The 15,948-nt window shown below is 40.5% G+C and overlaps 2 protein-coding genes across 5 annotated transcripts in view; one reads left to right on the top strand and one right to left on the bottom strand.

The window, feature by feature from the left end:
- LOC135500250 (ceramide synthase 5-like) overlaps window positions 1–4,171 on the bottom strand; it is a 63,635-nt gene extending 59,464 nt beyond the window's left edge. For all 4 annotated transcript variants that reach the window (XM_064791580.1, XM_064791579.1, XM_064791577.1 and 1 more), the window contains exons 1-2: window positions 3,970–4,171; window positions 711–837 (exon numbers count right to left, since the gene is read on the bottom strand). In XM_064791580.1, coding sequence (XP_064647650.1) covers window positions 711–837; window positions 3,970–4,166 — 324 coding nt within the window. In that variant the 5' untranslated portion in view covers window positions 4,167–4,171. The remainder of the gene's footprint in view (window positions 1–710; window positions 838–3,969) is intronic.
- A 2,416-nt stretch (window positions 4,172–6,587) lies between these two features.
- Window positions 6,588–8,808, top strand: LOC135500821 (putative nuclease HARBI1). The gene is made up of 2 exons (XM_064792475.1): window positions 6,588–6,654; window positions 7,694–8,808. The coding sequence occupies exons 1-2, from the start codon at window positions 6,588–6,590 to the stop codon at window positions 8,806–8,808; spliced, it is 1,182 nt and encodes a 393-aa protein (XP_064648545.1).
- The last annotated feature ends 7,140 nt before the right edge of the window (window positions 8,809–15,948 follow it).

Genomic DNA, 15,948 nt, shown 5'->3' with positions numbered 1-15,948 from the left:
GTGTCCTCATAAGGGAGGTCAAATTGAATTGAAACAACCAATTTGGTACCAAAACTAGTGTCCATAGACTAGAGCGGTTGCCCTTAATAGAGAGGTGTCCACTAAGGGAGGTTCCACTGTAATCTGTGAAATGTTTATGTCGCTAACACCTGGCAAATTTGCTTATTTTCAAATAGCACTAGATTAGATCATATTCAGTATTTGCTGCATATGTTCTTTTAGAATTTTAGGAACTGTTTGCCACTGTGCAAGGTGTGTAGAATCTTTTTTTTTGAGAGCCAGACTGGATTCTTTTTCAGAGAATTCCAATCCATGAATTTCTGGGGGTCACAACAACAATTGTAACGTACAGCCACAAGGTCAATAGGGATCTTGTCCAAAATACCGTTGAGGATCACTCTCATGTGCAAAGTAGTATTAAAAGCAATCTGAGATATTTTCTAAGGAATGCAACTACATGTAGTAACAGATAACACCTCTGCTATCTACCCCAGATGTTTGTTTTAGGGAAGCGCATTCTCTCTTCGTAAATTGTTCACAGTGCAATCGTCGCATGGGCTCACTAGAGCCAGATGAGTATTAATTCGTTAAATCTAAATAAAGACTCAAATTTCCATGCTGTTTTCAGTCAATCTCTCCAGTTACATCGAGGAAGCTGCATGAATCAACTCGGAAGAAATCTTAGCAGCAACATTCCTGCCAACACTTACCTCTATAGCCTTATCATCTGGACGTTTTGTTTTTCTGTATGCCTTTTCTAATATTGGGATATATTCAGCTACCATAATCTTGCCCTCACGAAGTCCATATGATCGGCCAATTGGGGCTGCTATAAATCTGCAGAGACAAATGGACAAGAAGGGTTTGTAGTGTTTTGTAAAATCTGGCCATGCACTTTGACTACCGGTACAGAATAACAGACAATACAGTGTTTCCTCCGTCCAACCTAAAGACTACTATCTGTTGTTAGCCTGGGATCCCATACAGAAAAGATCTCAGATTCACCAAAATCTGAATTCACCATGGTGAAATCTGAGTTCATTTCACCATGGTGAATTCAACGTTTAAAATGGTGAAATTGGAGTTTAGCATCACCATGGTGAACAAAGACTATACCATGCTTACCATGGTGAAATATTTCACCGTTGCAATTCTATGAATTCACCATGTTGAAATGAGCTGTCAGTGTCACTCTACCACGGTGAATTGTGCACTTACTATGGTGTAAATGGGACACACTTTCCCTCAGGGTGGAGTTAAACCTGTTCTATCATGTAATTTAACTCCCCCCCCCCCCCCCCCCCACCCCTAAATGATTGATCATCACTATCCACAACAATGCGATAAAAATCTCAAGATAACAACGAATATGGAGAATACAGATTTGCATAGTTTTCCCCTTCCACAAAAATCAAAGTAGATCAGTTATTATCTCAAGTACAAAGATAAGGGAGGTATCATTTTGTTCGTATCGGTTGTGCCTTTAATTGCAACCCTTGAAAATGGTTGGGGGTCAATAGCAATTGAGCACCATGCGATTAAAAAACCATGCACAGTAGAACCCCTCAAAGGACACCCTCGGGACTGACAAGTGCTGTCCGTAATAGAGAGGTGTCCTGCTTCGAGAGGTCAAATTGAATGGAAATAACCAATTTGGGACCTAAACTAGTGTCCTTAATACAGAGGTTGTCGTTATCAGAGAGGTGTCCGCTAAAAGAGAGGTTCTACTGTATTTATAGTGTTATTTTGAGTTATTCATTATTCTAATCTATAGATCTTTTCTTGCTGACATCAATAAGACATGGACTACTTTTCTCATCAAAATATAATTGGGACTCAATATTATGTCAAATGTACAGGTCAGTAAGACTGAAATCTCATGCCTTAAAAACATTCTCGGTAATGCTAGGTGTATGTTCACCTTAGCTCATTTGCCATCGGTGCAATAGGTCAAACCATGAAACATGTCCCAATCATTAGACCTGTATTATGCTATCATCTCTATAGTATTAGTACTGCGTAAATCTATGCCCGGTCTTTCAGGTCAGGACAAGCCACACACACCAAATGCATTGCCATTCCCAATCAATATAACACTTCCAAGTCTGATCATGATATCGTTTCATTGTTCGACCACTACAACACAGGACTTTTGTACTCAAGCCTAAACAATGGTCAACTCAAGATTTAGGACATGGAGCAAACTGTTCTTGGCCTTACAATAAAATTGTGACTTACATATTTAACATGACACACATGTATTACTGCATGTAAGAGGCCTACAATACATGGGGACCTATTGCCAATATTATGATTGCGGATTGTACTTGGAGTGGACCTCACCAAATATTAATAGCTGGTTTGTTTGCCACACATTACACGTGGAGTTTGAAAAGGCCTATTTCAGTTTCACAGGCAGCGTAAGTTTACCATGGCATAAAAATCATATTTTAAATCAAATCATCACCAAAAGCATTCCAAATATCATGAACACGGGAAGAAATTGACAACTTCAAGTAAAATTCTTGAATAAATTTGTATGATTTTACTTTTATGCCATGGTAAACATACACGTGTTGCCTTTTCAAAATGGCCGCAATTTATTTTCGCAGGTTATCTATGCTAATGGGAATGTTCAATTTCAAAACAAAACGGCATGTTTATATACATAGTAAACACTATTAGCTAGATGAATAGGCGAGGAGAACACCTAATGATTATTGATCGAATCTATCGGGTGTAAATCTAACTGTCTTTCACTGTACAAAACATGCAAATATAAAAACCAGTAAAATTACAATCAATGACCCATAATGCCTATTGCATGTATTGTACTCCTGTATAGTTACGAATATAACACTCCACTCGCACACCTGACTGTGGCATACAGTGCTGTTGTGGCTCATTCAAAGCTTGTGCCTCCAGTCCTGTGTGTCCAGCTTATCAAAAAATAAAACTCTAGGCGCTCAAAGGAGTCTTCAATCACTGCTGGTGGAAAATATTACTTTGATTGAACCAGTTCCAGTAAACTAAGGCTCATCTTTCAATTTGATAAGTGGCATACATGTACAATCATGCAGTGCTCGCTGATGTTGTTGCAAGAGGCGCTGGCACTTCACCAAATGGGGGGGCGTATGTCTCAGGGGTTTGTGTGCAGGGCCGGAGAAGTGAACATTAAACCCCCGATTTCCACAGGATGACATGTACATTGTAGTCATGTGTTGTTATGGCATTTAGTTGGGGTAAATTTAAAAAGCAATCTCATTTTTATCATCTATCAGTGGTCAATAGGCCTATTCCTATTTTAGATCAGAGATTTGCTGGATGGCATTCGATAAAGGGGATAAGAAAATGCCTGAAATAGTGAACGTTGACATTATTATCATCGCAATCAGTCGCCTGTGACCCCACGGCAGGCGGAGATATTGATAATGATATGGGCCGAGGTTGGGGATCATCGACATCATTCATCATAGGCCCTTTGCCAGATACGCCAACCACCTAGGGTCGGCAAACCATCTTTACATACAAAAGATCTTCATGATAAAAGACGCCAGTCAATGGCCGCGAGGCATTTTCTGGCATCATTGACAGTAAAAACCTATTGTAAAAGGTACTTTTAAGTTTGTTTTGCCGTCCCGGTACCGGTACCAGTGTTTCTGAAAGTGGAAAAGCCAAGTAGGCCTAAAAGGCTATGGAATGCTCATTTCGGCCGCTTGAATCATGCATGATTATACAACAAAACACTGTAGGCCTACATTATACATAGGCCTAGTGTGAAAGCCGAAATGTAAGAAAGTGTGTTCTAATGAATCACGATCCTATATCTCATACAAGAATACACAGCAGACACGTCATGTGCACAAACCCTCGCCATTATTTACACACAGCACCGGTACATTATATATGTAGACGGCACGCCTTGTACAGGGTTACGTGCACAGACTCGTACACGACGAAAAAACTTACCTCTCGAAACAGAAACGAATCACACCTAATAGAACGGCTACCGGTATGGGCATTATGAGATCAGAAATCTGTGGATGGTATATGCCCGCATTAGGACCTTCGTCATGATTTTCGATGTCTTTCCATGACACATTTTCTGGAAACCAGAACTTCTCGCTCCAAACATAGGAGCCAACATAGTCCAGTGCCCCCGCCATTTTTATTCCGACGGAATCTCAACCTCTGTACGCAGGTGCAGTCTGGGTGTTGTTTGCGCATGCGACGAGTTAAAACGCATACGTGGGGAGAACGCGGGAACATTCAATTGGCTTTGCTTGGGCGTGGGTGCCTGCGTTACACACTAAAGTCTTTGGATTGAAAAATATTAACACATAGGCCTACGTTAAGTTTTTGATCGACCAAAGTGGCAAAGACCCAGAGGGTCATAAAAGCCTGAATGATGATGATGACGATGGTGTTAAAAACCAACCAGAGTTAGTCTGGTTAACCTACTCTCAGTAAAAACATAATCAATACAACAATCAATAGGCCTTGATTAATAATACAGTAGAACCTCTCTATTCAGGACACCCTTGGGACTGACAAGTGCTGTCTTTAATAGAGAGGTGTCCTCCTGATTAGAGAGGTCAAATTGAATGGAAACAACCAATTTGAGACCAAAGCTAATGTCCTTACCAGAGAGGTTGTCCTTACTAGAGAGGTGTCCGCTAAGAGAGGTTCTACTGTGTTATACAAGTAAAAATTGAACTTCATAAGAACATGGCCTAGAGACAGTTATCCCGAAAACTATTGATTAAAGGGGGACTATATATAGGCAGTAGCAGGGGGTTAAATTGACCCTCTTTGGATGACTTTTAAACAGAGTAGCCTAAGGGCACTGGGTCATGTTAGCTTCAGTAGGCCTGCTACGTTATTCGCACAAGGGTGAAAAGTCATGACGTATACTATGCGATGGTTGAGACCCTATTGGCGGCTTCGTGTAACTTTATCTTGCCTACCTACTGCTGCCCCTACTCAAAAAATAACCCATGGCTAAAGTACTGTAAGGTATTTGTAGGGTATTCTAAGGTAAATGAGGGAGTAATTTGGCCCAATTGGACTTGGCCAAATTACCCCCTCATTTACCCTACAATAGGTACCCTATACATGCTTCCCGAAATTGGTGGCTTGCATTTGAACTCGAACTAACTTTCCACCTTGTCCGTCATTAAAGGCATTCAAGTGTGTTGGTCAACCATGACTTTCTCCTTTGTCCCTCCACCATAAGGCCTAGTTTCCTCTTATGACATCACTATTTCGGACACTCAGCGCCCCATTTCTGGAAAGGTGTATACAAATACCTTACAGTAACTAAGCCAAGGTGTTTTTTTAGTCACACAGGGGCTGCATGTAGAGTTCATGATACATACCCAGATACTAGGGAGTTGTAGGGGTGCTTATGTAATAGGACCGGATACCCACCCTGCAGATAATTTGACAGTCACAAAACTTTCGATGTAAAAAAAATATACATTGTACATGTGACCTAATCGCCCCTGGTGTATAATCGGTGCAACAATCTTATACAACACCCACGGAGACTATTGTGGACCTGTTCACTCAAGGTAACCGGTCAATATTTAGCAATCATTTACTTATAAATAGCTATCATATTTAGCTATCATTACAGAAAAGCCATTAAGGGCACGAATTGTACCCAATTTCTAACCAGCGCCAACTATAGACAAACCATGAGCACGACTAACTCGGGTAAAGAGTTTGGACAACTGTAGTCATTCAAACACGCGAAATAGCGGCAATAAAAGTGACTTCAAAGACTGGGGATAAAATGACACTTTATGAACTTTTTTGGACAAATCATTTGCCAATATGAATAATGAATACATTAAATCGTTTTGCGAGACTTCGGGTTACAGGGACGTAGCGAGAGGGGATGGGGTTGGATTATGATCACATAAGCAAAATCCCTTTTTACACTCAGGAGGCAGAGCACCGGCCTCTTCAGTCGCCTGGAAAGACGATCAGGATGATGATAGAATGAACTTCATAGGAGTCTATTTTTGCGCGGATGGTTTCTATGTGCCTACTCTGTAATTCACGTTATCGGTCGACACTAACCAGTCTCCATTCACTCAACTGTGTAGAGTGAAAGGTTGAGGTTTCCCTGCACTACCACGATCGGATGACTTGTCAATTGACGCAACAAATCTAGGTTGCATGGAAAAAGTAGTACTATCATGACATCATTTTGACGTAGAATGGCTAAAAATAACCCTCGATATAAATAATTCAATGCGGAAAAAACTCGTTTAGCTTTGCCTCCTCCTGCACTCTTAAAATTAAGTGGTAAATTTTTAACTAATTTGATTAGTAAAGCCAAAATAACCATTTAAGTAGTGAACATAACTATTAATTAGTTGTACTGAGGGAAAAGTAGTAAATAAAGTTAGTTGAAATAATAAGTTAACAAGCCTTACCAATCAGATGTGCGCAATCTAGAAATAACTATTTAATTAGTAAAACCGTCCACCAATCAGGACCGCGTAATTTGGCAGACGATAAAAGTGATCAGCGGCCATTTTATCCTCGCTTCAATTAGAAGCTTGATTCCGGGCAAAATGGAAAACTTCACCGAGGTGATTCTGAAGGAGTGGGGTATGGAGGAATTAATATCAGTCTTCAACGGTAAGTCACATAGCACCACTAGATTACCATTTTTTTACGTTTCGTAGTTTAAAATGTTATTTTAGGCCGTTTTCTGGTAGGCGCACTCTGAACGCCCCCCGTCCGCGCCGCGCACCACACATGCCACAGCCACAGGCCGTCCGAATCACGTACACTTTTTTCTCATCAAGATATGTAGGCCTATGCACATTCTTAGAGTGAAACTAATATAAATCTTTAGTCCGCAATGCATTAGGCTATTGAATTATATCACTTTCGGCCTCAAATACATGAAATATAGACTAGGCCGACGTTTATAATTCTGTTCGAAGTTGCGCTTTCTCTCAGTTTTTCCGCAGACGCAGCTATAATCTGTGTCCGTTTTTTCGGGGGGAAGATAACTTAGTTGCTGGGTTTTTTTTGCATGGAATGACTGCGAAACATGTTGCATCAAAGCGTAGGCCTGAAGCTGTGTTTCTTACGACTGGGTAGAAGGCGCACATTTAGTCCACGTGCATGCCAGTTTATCTTCTTATTTTGAATATTCGCGCCATGTTACTTGAAAATTATACAAAGGTGGCGCATCGTTCGTTATTGATTTTGTTGATCCATCATGGCGACTGCCATCATCTGGCTCAACGAGTGAACCGATTTTGCTTCCTGACTAAGTCACTGCTGCTGTTTTTCCACATCTCTACTGCATAAAAGTGGATTAAGAACATTACTCAGTCTACGGTGCTATGAAGCACTAGAAAGTTTCCTTTTTGACTGACTCCTTGGTTGAAACTGGATGACCGTATTCGAATCCGACGAATGCGTGTATATTTGCATGTATTCGATTATCAATATCAATGACATTGGGCCGAATAAATAAAACCTAGCATTTGCTATTTCTAGCCATTTTCTTGAAAAGTCATTAATAAAAACGAGCATTTGCCTGGAAGATGAAGCAAGTTCTCAACTAGACGAAGCAAATGCTTGTACGCCGAGCAAGAACTTGGAACTTCAAGAACATGCTTGAATGTGTATTAATAACAACTATCTTTTTCTTGCATGACAGAGCATTTGCTCACTATTTATGCAAGCTACTCTGGAGGTGCTTGTGCATTTGCTTCGACAGGTTTGCAGCAACACTGCACGGATATGTTTATGCGAATTCGACAACAGAAAGTTTACAAAAATCGCATAGATCGAGATGAGATCTCACCAGCGACTTATCGCAAGTTATTTCGTTTCGAGAAAGAAAACGTGGAATGGCTTGCAGCGACATTTCTGCCCGATACAGTCGAGAGCAGAGGCGGGTGTATGACTCCATTGGCACGCATGGAGACTACGTTACACTACTTGGCGGATCCTGGTTACCACACAAGTGTGGCAGAGCTGATGGGCGTTGCGCAGCCTACCGTTTCCAACTGCGTTTCCAGCACTATAAACAGTATTGCTGAGCAACATCCACGATGGATTATTTTCCCATTTTCTGATGCTGATGCCACCCTGGCAAAGGAGCGATGGGCGGATAAGCTCGGCTTTCCATTTACGCTGGGAGCGATCGACTGCACTCATGTAAGAATTGACAAGCCTGGTGGTCCGTTTGGCGACGAATTCATCAATCGAAAGAACTTTGCCTCCTTTAATGTTCAGGCGACATGTGACGAAAAGTGGTCCTTTACAAGTGCCGATGTAGGATGGCCTGGATCAGTGCACGACTCGCGTATATTCCAAACATCGGAACTACACGCTCTGGTTTCAAGGAACGTTCATGGCGTTCTTCTTGGTGATTCTGGTTATGGAATTGCACCCTACATGATGACATCGTTCACTGACCCAAATACTCCAGCTGAACGATACTTCAACCGCGAACATGCGAAAAATAGAGTGGTAATAGAACAAGCTTTTGGACAGTTAAAAAGACGGTTCCCTATCCTCCGTAATGGCGTCCGACTAAAACTAGACAACGTACCCAATTGTATAATTTCTTGTTTTGTTTTGCACAATATTGCAAAAGTGTTGAACGATGCTGATGATTTTGACGATGAAGAGCAGGAACATGAGGTTGACGACCAGGGTCAAGAAGCACCTGCACCCTTGGCGGCTCGGCAACTGCGACTGCAAGGGAACCAAAAACGCCAAGAGATCACAAACTTCCTGTATGACAGACATCACCAGCGTGTATAACTGATCAAAGAGAATGTAAAATCTTGCCATGTTAAAGGCGTACCTCTAGGAAAAATAAACAAACCCCTGTGTTTATACGTTGATCCACAGTTAATAGGCCCTCAAGGGGCAATAGAGTAAATCACATGGTAATTACATGTGGATCCACTTGATTACGCTATTTGAAGCTTGTTGACGGTATTTCAATAGCGTCAACAAGCGTCAATTAGCATCAAGTGGATCCACACGTAAACAAAGGGGTTTGTTTATTTTTCCTAGAAGTATCCCCTTTAAGGTAGGTCCACACTACGGAAATGTTTGAAAACATTCGTTTTTGAACATTTGTCTGTAGTGTGTACCTGCTGTCTGTGACGCAATAACCTTATTTGTGTTTTCGCAACATCACGCTGCCATTAACCATCCTATTTTGTCAAACCACATATCAGGCGGTGCCGTATAGTTTTGGCAATTTTGTGTGAAAATTTTAACAGGATGGATTGAAAAATACATTTTTTGGTAATGCATCGATCATTCAGCATAGGGAATCCCTGTACATTTTTATGTATAAACCCGGTATATGCTTTGACGAAATAGGATGGTTAATGGCAGTCTGAGGTTGCAAAAACCCAACAAAGGTTATTCAGAAACAGATAGTAGCTTTAAGTATACTCAAGGAGTGTTCGCGGCTGTTCTTTATGACATACACAAACAAAATAAATTTGAATAAGACCTGATTTGAATCTATTTTTTCTCTATATTTGCTTTAGTGCTTACATTTGATAATTTATGGGGTCAAATTGTCGTTCAACAAAGAAAGGTATGAGACTGGAATCTCGGGATCGTCACCTGTCTGCTTCTGCTCGTTTGGCTGTTCAAAACGTCTTATTTTCATCCTCGTAAGCTTCAGTTGCTCCAAAAGCAAGAGTCTCTGTAGCTCAGGTGTTGACAGATTCTTGGTTTCTTCGGTTTCGGAGTGCAACAGCCTTTTCTTTGGAACCTTCAAAGGAACCGGTGTTGAGCAACGACTTGGTGGAGGTGTCACCACGGTTGAACTGCTTGGACTCAATTCAGGAGGAACATAGGAAGCCTGAAAAATCATTTCAACGATAGTTTAGTTTAATTTGAAACTTGATGTTCCCTTTAGACCAACAAGGCCTTTTCAGAAAGGTGATAAGTTCCTCAATCCGGGTTGGACTAAATACCTCACTGGACCTCACCTGACCTCACCGTGCCTCAACGTACCTCACCGGGACCTCACCGAGACTTCACCGGTACCGTATTAAAAAGCATTAAAAAGGTATTAAATTTGGTGCTCCACAAGCTGCAGGAACCCTGATTATGGGACAAATATTCTGAAAACTGTTAAATGATACCGGCTTTTCACTTTGGATTAATTTTCGGCTTTTCACTGTGGATTAATTTTATTTATGTTTTTATTTCGACCTCCCACTTGCCTTTTTCTTTGAAAAAATATGTAAACCAAGTAGGCCTAATATAAAAAACGAGATTTTTACCTACTTTTGTCCGGGTATTTTTTTTCATGGGTGGATTTTTTCCTGGGGGGATTTTTTCCTAGGGGGGATTTTTACTGGAGGGATTTTTACCTACATTCCGGTGGCACTACATACCTTTGATGTTGCAACGGTGGACTGAGGCGACGACGGCATATCAACAGGACAACCTGGGCATGATCTCTTGACATGGCTCGCTGGAAAGCCAACCGAAATGGACGAGGCCATCTTCGTCACTGTTGGGTTTTCATCTCCATTCAAATTGTCGTAAAGCTGCTTCTCCCAAGGACAAAGAACGATTTTCCGATTTCCGGTTTCCTTCATATCCGTCTTCTTCTTCACGCTGGTTTTCATGTTCGAGATTTTCTTCAGAATTTGCTTCTCATCCATAGTCTTTCCACAACTGGTAAAGATAGTTGACTTTGCATCCCGTAGTGCCTGAGCTTTTTTCTCCTTGGTACTTGGTAATTGACTTTTCTCCAGTAAAACTGGATACTTTTTAATAACGGACACCAGAGTTACATTCAACTGAGAATTAGCTGCATTCTCCTCTGAGTCTGCACACGACGCCATGGTACAGCAATATGGCTTGCACGTTCTTTGGCCAACCACTATGTTTACATGGGACAATAGGGTTTAGATCGGACAAATAGTCTTGCGTAACACATGTGCACCACACCTATTGCTTATCTAACAAGCAAAAGATTGAAGCTGAAGCAGATGGTTATTAATACATTTTCAAGCATTTCCTTTGGCTTGATCTTCTTCTAGGCGACCTTTTCCTTTTTCTTTTTGCTTGAACTTGTAAGCAAATGCTAGGTTTTATTTATTCGGCCCAATGTCATTGGAGATTGATCATTCTCATTCTGCTGATTAGTGATTGATTGTCATACACATGATACTAGTATGTCTCTTTGGTCTACATGTGGCTGTCGGTGTCTGGTCACTATGAGAAATGTGTACATTGCGTGTACGAAGCATAAAACCCAACTCTTGCCGTTCATTGGGTTTGTGCTCGACAGCAATGTAAATGTTCCAGCATGTTTTTTATAGTCTAAAGAGGTCATTTTTACAGTCATACATGTCTTGTTGTATGATTTGTAGAAGTTGGTCTGCAGCACCATCAGTGGCAACTAATTTCGTGACCTTGCTAGAAAACTAGTGACTTTATGTTGACTATCAAGGAAAGCAGATAAATATTTCATGTTTTAATGACGACTGAGGTGGTATTCATGTATTTCGATTCGATGTCAATCATGTAGATAAAGGCTTGGCTGGTAATGTAATTGTTCACTGAACAGAAGGTCCTTGGCCTGTTTTTTTAGGCCTGGCAACAGGAATTTGAATGTAACTACATGCATGACAATCAGCTGACTTGCTGAATAGTTATGAAACTTGAAGCATGTATACCGGTAACGTTTTTTTGTACTTTAGGCACTCAAACAAAGAGAATCTTGTCTTTTAGAAATGAAGATATGCTCACTTTTTAGAGCATCTAAATACCAGTACCAGTAGATTTCTCAAGCCGCTCAGACCATAAGTGATTTACAATTGGATTTGAAATAATGATAAATGTTAAAAGGGCCAATTTTGTTAGCTCTGCAATCAAAATAAAATGTGGTGTAAAATTGGGATTTGACTGCAACAGTAGAACTGTCAGTGTCACAGTGAACCTTTGACTTGTTGCTGCCTGTCCTTCCTACATTCACGACATATGAATAATGCTACTGTAACTGTACTCGAGTGATTGTCCTATTTTCTTGCCCTGCCCTGCCAAAATCAACTTTATCTTTGAATTGAGTGTACAACTCACACTATTGACTTTTTTTTTTAAATTGTGTTTTTCCATTCTCCAGACATGTGCAGGTAAGTGAATGGTAATGAATTATACCCGCAGGCATCCATGTACTACATGTACAATCTCGGTCAGAAGTTATTAACCACCTGATATTTGTAAATTACTCCGTTATTCCCCAATATTTTTTCACCAATTTCTGATGCATGGTAGTTAGGTCATTTGTCCATCATTTGGCAAAATGATTTTTCTGATTAATGGGCGGACTTCGGTTTTGTCGTTGTTCAAAGATTACCGGTCCAATTGAGATTTTCTTAAACTCTGCAATTCCTGAAAATTTTCACCTGTAACATCTTCTTGTTACTGCATAGATGGATATTACCATCAAACATTTTCAAAATATTTGATTTTTTAACGTGAAAATGGCAACTTTGTTGGGATTTTGGCACTCTGTTTCTGTGTCCAGTGAACAGCACTCCGAGATGACCCCTCAAGCTTCACCACTTCCCTATTAACAAAGGTCCAATGAGGCCTTTTATGGGTTATTTTGCATTCATTGATCATCTTGAATAGAAGCTGATCAGATTATGGTCTTATTGAATAACAACTGCTATTGTCAAAGGAAAATGGAGAGAAATTATTTTGTAACTTGGCATTTATTTTCAGTGTAATTCATGGCCTAAACTTGGGAAATCTACACAGGCTTTTTTAAAGATGTTTATAGTCTGGTTCAACCTAGAGCTGGACCATTGGAAATGTAGTTTGTGGTTAGAGTGTGGCAATAATGACATAATTAAGGTTACATGTTATGGCATAATGAATCGGATGACCTTGCTCAATAATAAACATTGGCCCATGGACTATTCTCAGCCAGAAGTTCATTTCATAAGGGTAACACGCAAATAAAATCTTGTGGTCAAAATTGACTGTTCCACACTGGCATTCCAATGGTTCACCTCTAGATTGAACCAGACTATAGTGGGTTTTTTTACTGTGCTTAGTCTCTACCCCACCTTTACTATCACCATACAACAACAGTTTATTCAAAACCTAGTCCAGTCACCCCTAGATTCTATAACAGCGCTCATTCTATCAGGAAGTGACACAACTAATCCCTCCCAATACTCGTGGTCCTCACGAAGACGATTCCAACTTTCCTCGACAGCAAGCCACAGTTCATCCTGATTAGTAACATTTGTAAAGTCCACATCTCTCTGAACCTTTGACCAAACATTTTCAATTGGCGACATGTCAGCCCCTTTAGAAGGCCAGTCCAAAACTTCAATTTCCCGGTCACGAAGCCACTGTCCAACACGCCTAGCTGTGTGTATTGGACTTTTATCCTGTTGATAAATAAGTCTGTCAGGAAAAGCATGATGAATGTTGTCCATCTGATCTGCAAGAATTTGCAGATACTGATTCTGGTTTAACCTCCCATTTATACGCACTATCTGACCGTCTCCACGTGAATTCATCCATGCCCAGACAGGCACGCTGAATCTACCACTTCTTTGAACAATTTTGATGTATTCTGAATGAAAGCGTTGGCCTTTTGGCCTGCGAACGAAAACTTGACCATTATCTCCAACGACAAAAGTCTTCTCATCAGTGAATGCAACTTGACGCCAATGTTCAATAGTCCAGTCTTGATGAGCCACTGCAAAGTTGTATCTGCTCAACTTGTGGGCATCAGTTAGTTTGTCCTTCTGTGCTGCAATGCAACCGTTTTGTCCTGCCACTCTGAGGCGCCGCTTAACAGTTGAAAGGCTGGCCCTCAGACCCACATCATTTCTTAAGGATTTCACATTTTTGAACGGATGCATCCTCGATTGCCTAACAAGCTGTCTATCCTCTCGTTCAGTGGTGCATTTTGGGGCACCTGGTCTTTCTCGGCGATGAAGATTTCCTTCATTGTGGAAGCGGGTCCACCAAAATTGCACTGTTGCATGAGAACAACCAATTTCCCTTGCCACATTTCGATTACTCCTCCCTGCAGCTTTCAATGACATCAACTGACCTTTCTGATACTCAGAAAGTTCTCTTGAGCCATGTGTCCTCGGCATATCAAAACATGTGTTGACAGCAGACTGAACAGATCAAAACTGGTTTAAGGAATTAATACCGAGCTGGCGGTCATTGGTTGTATAATCAAGACCGCTCGGGTAGACCGAAAATGCAGTCCAAAACCCGAGGCGCTTCGCCGAGGGTTTTGGACTGCATTGGGTTTTGCCAATTGATGACGTCATCCTCCACATTAAAAATGTTGGCTTCTGAACTAACTGGCAAATTGCTATCAATAAAGTCAGCTGGGACGAGACTGTTAGTTGGGAGGGTATAAATCGTGGAAGGAACGCACCCGATTTCCCGCGCTATTTGCACAGTGATTCCATGGTTTACATTGAATATTACAAGGTTTATCAGTGTTTCCAAGGTTTTACTAATTCCATACTTTATCAACTACCCCCAGAAGAATCAGAGATCCATCGAATCCATCTAGGATAACCACTGAAGAAATTACTATTGGTGATAAACCAGCAAATTTTAAAGGATTTGAGTACTACTGCATTCACTGTTATTTAATTGATGCTGAAGACATACTTTTTAAAGGGGAAAAGAGTGATATCTTGGCAAGGGTGCCCGTCAAAGAGTGCGACTTTGGGGAAATAAACACTTATTATTTTTAAACAGGACTAAGGGACAGGAAATGTAGTAATAGGTTTGACAAGTTACGAATTTGGATCACAGACGAGAATGGTAAGCAAATTAATTTCAATGATGGACATGTGCAATATGAACTATTGTTTAGACGCGAAAATTCACCAGAATAAATAGTGAAGTAAAATGGATGTTAAGACAAGTTCAAGATGTTGGGGTTATTCTCGATGACCGAAAAACTGGCAAAAGGTAATGGAAGATCCTCAACCTGAGATATCAAAACATGAGATATCAAAACCTGAGACATCAAATCATGAGCTATCAAAACCACTGAAACCTGAGACATCAAATCATGGGCTACCAAAATCACTGAAACCTGAGACATCAAATCATGGGCTACCAAAATCACTGAAACCTGCGACATCAAAACATGAGACATCAAAACCACTGACTCCTAAACCTAAATCCAAACCATCAACAACCCCCTCCTTTCACGATTCTTCAACTAATACTCATGAGTTTTCTCCCTTTTCTTTTCTCCCTTTTCTTTGATGTTAAATAAATGGCAGAGATGTCATTAACTGAAACAGCAAAAACTCTTTACCCACGTTTACCACAGTTGAATGATGAAACTCAACGAGACAATCCGCAAGGACATAATCCGCAAAGTTTTAGATTGCAGCAAATTAGTGAGATTAAAAAAAAATTTGAGGTAAAGATAGAATACAGGAGGAAGATATTTTGTAAGTATAAAAAAGCTTTTAGTGTTATTACAGGCGTTAGTCATTTTCTTAACTTTAGTAGCGCCGTATCAGGTAGTGTTGGTGTGAGTGCTTTAGCGGGGATAATAACCGCACCAATAGGTTTAGCTTTGGGTGGGGTGACAATCGGTAGTGCCATTATTTCTTCTGTTTTAGGTTTGGAAAAGAAGACTATTCTTAAGAAAATTGAAGAACATGAAAGAATATATATGTTGGCTATTAGCAAATTAAACACGATCAACGAATTGGTAAGCAGGGCTTTGACTGATTCACAAATTTCCACAGAGGAATTTGCGTTGATACTTAGGGAAAAGGAAAAATACACCACATTGAAAAACGATACTAGAAAAAAACATAGAGAAACTAGTTCAAACATCAACGTCGATGTAGATTCCCTTAAAAAAAATTTTAGAGGAAGGAAAGAAAATAGTTCAGACAG

The sequence above is a fragment of the Lineus longissimus genome, chromosome 16 (genome assembly GCF_910592395.1).
Source record: "Lineus longissimus chromosome 16, tnLinLong1.2, whole genome shotgun sequence".
NCBI classification, from domain to species: Eukaryota; Metazoa; Nemertea; class Pilidiophora; order Heteronemertea; family Lineidae; genus Lineus; species Lineus longissimus.
This window is presented reverse-complemented; position numbering and strand designations above follow the sequence as displayed.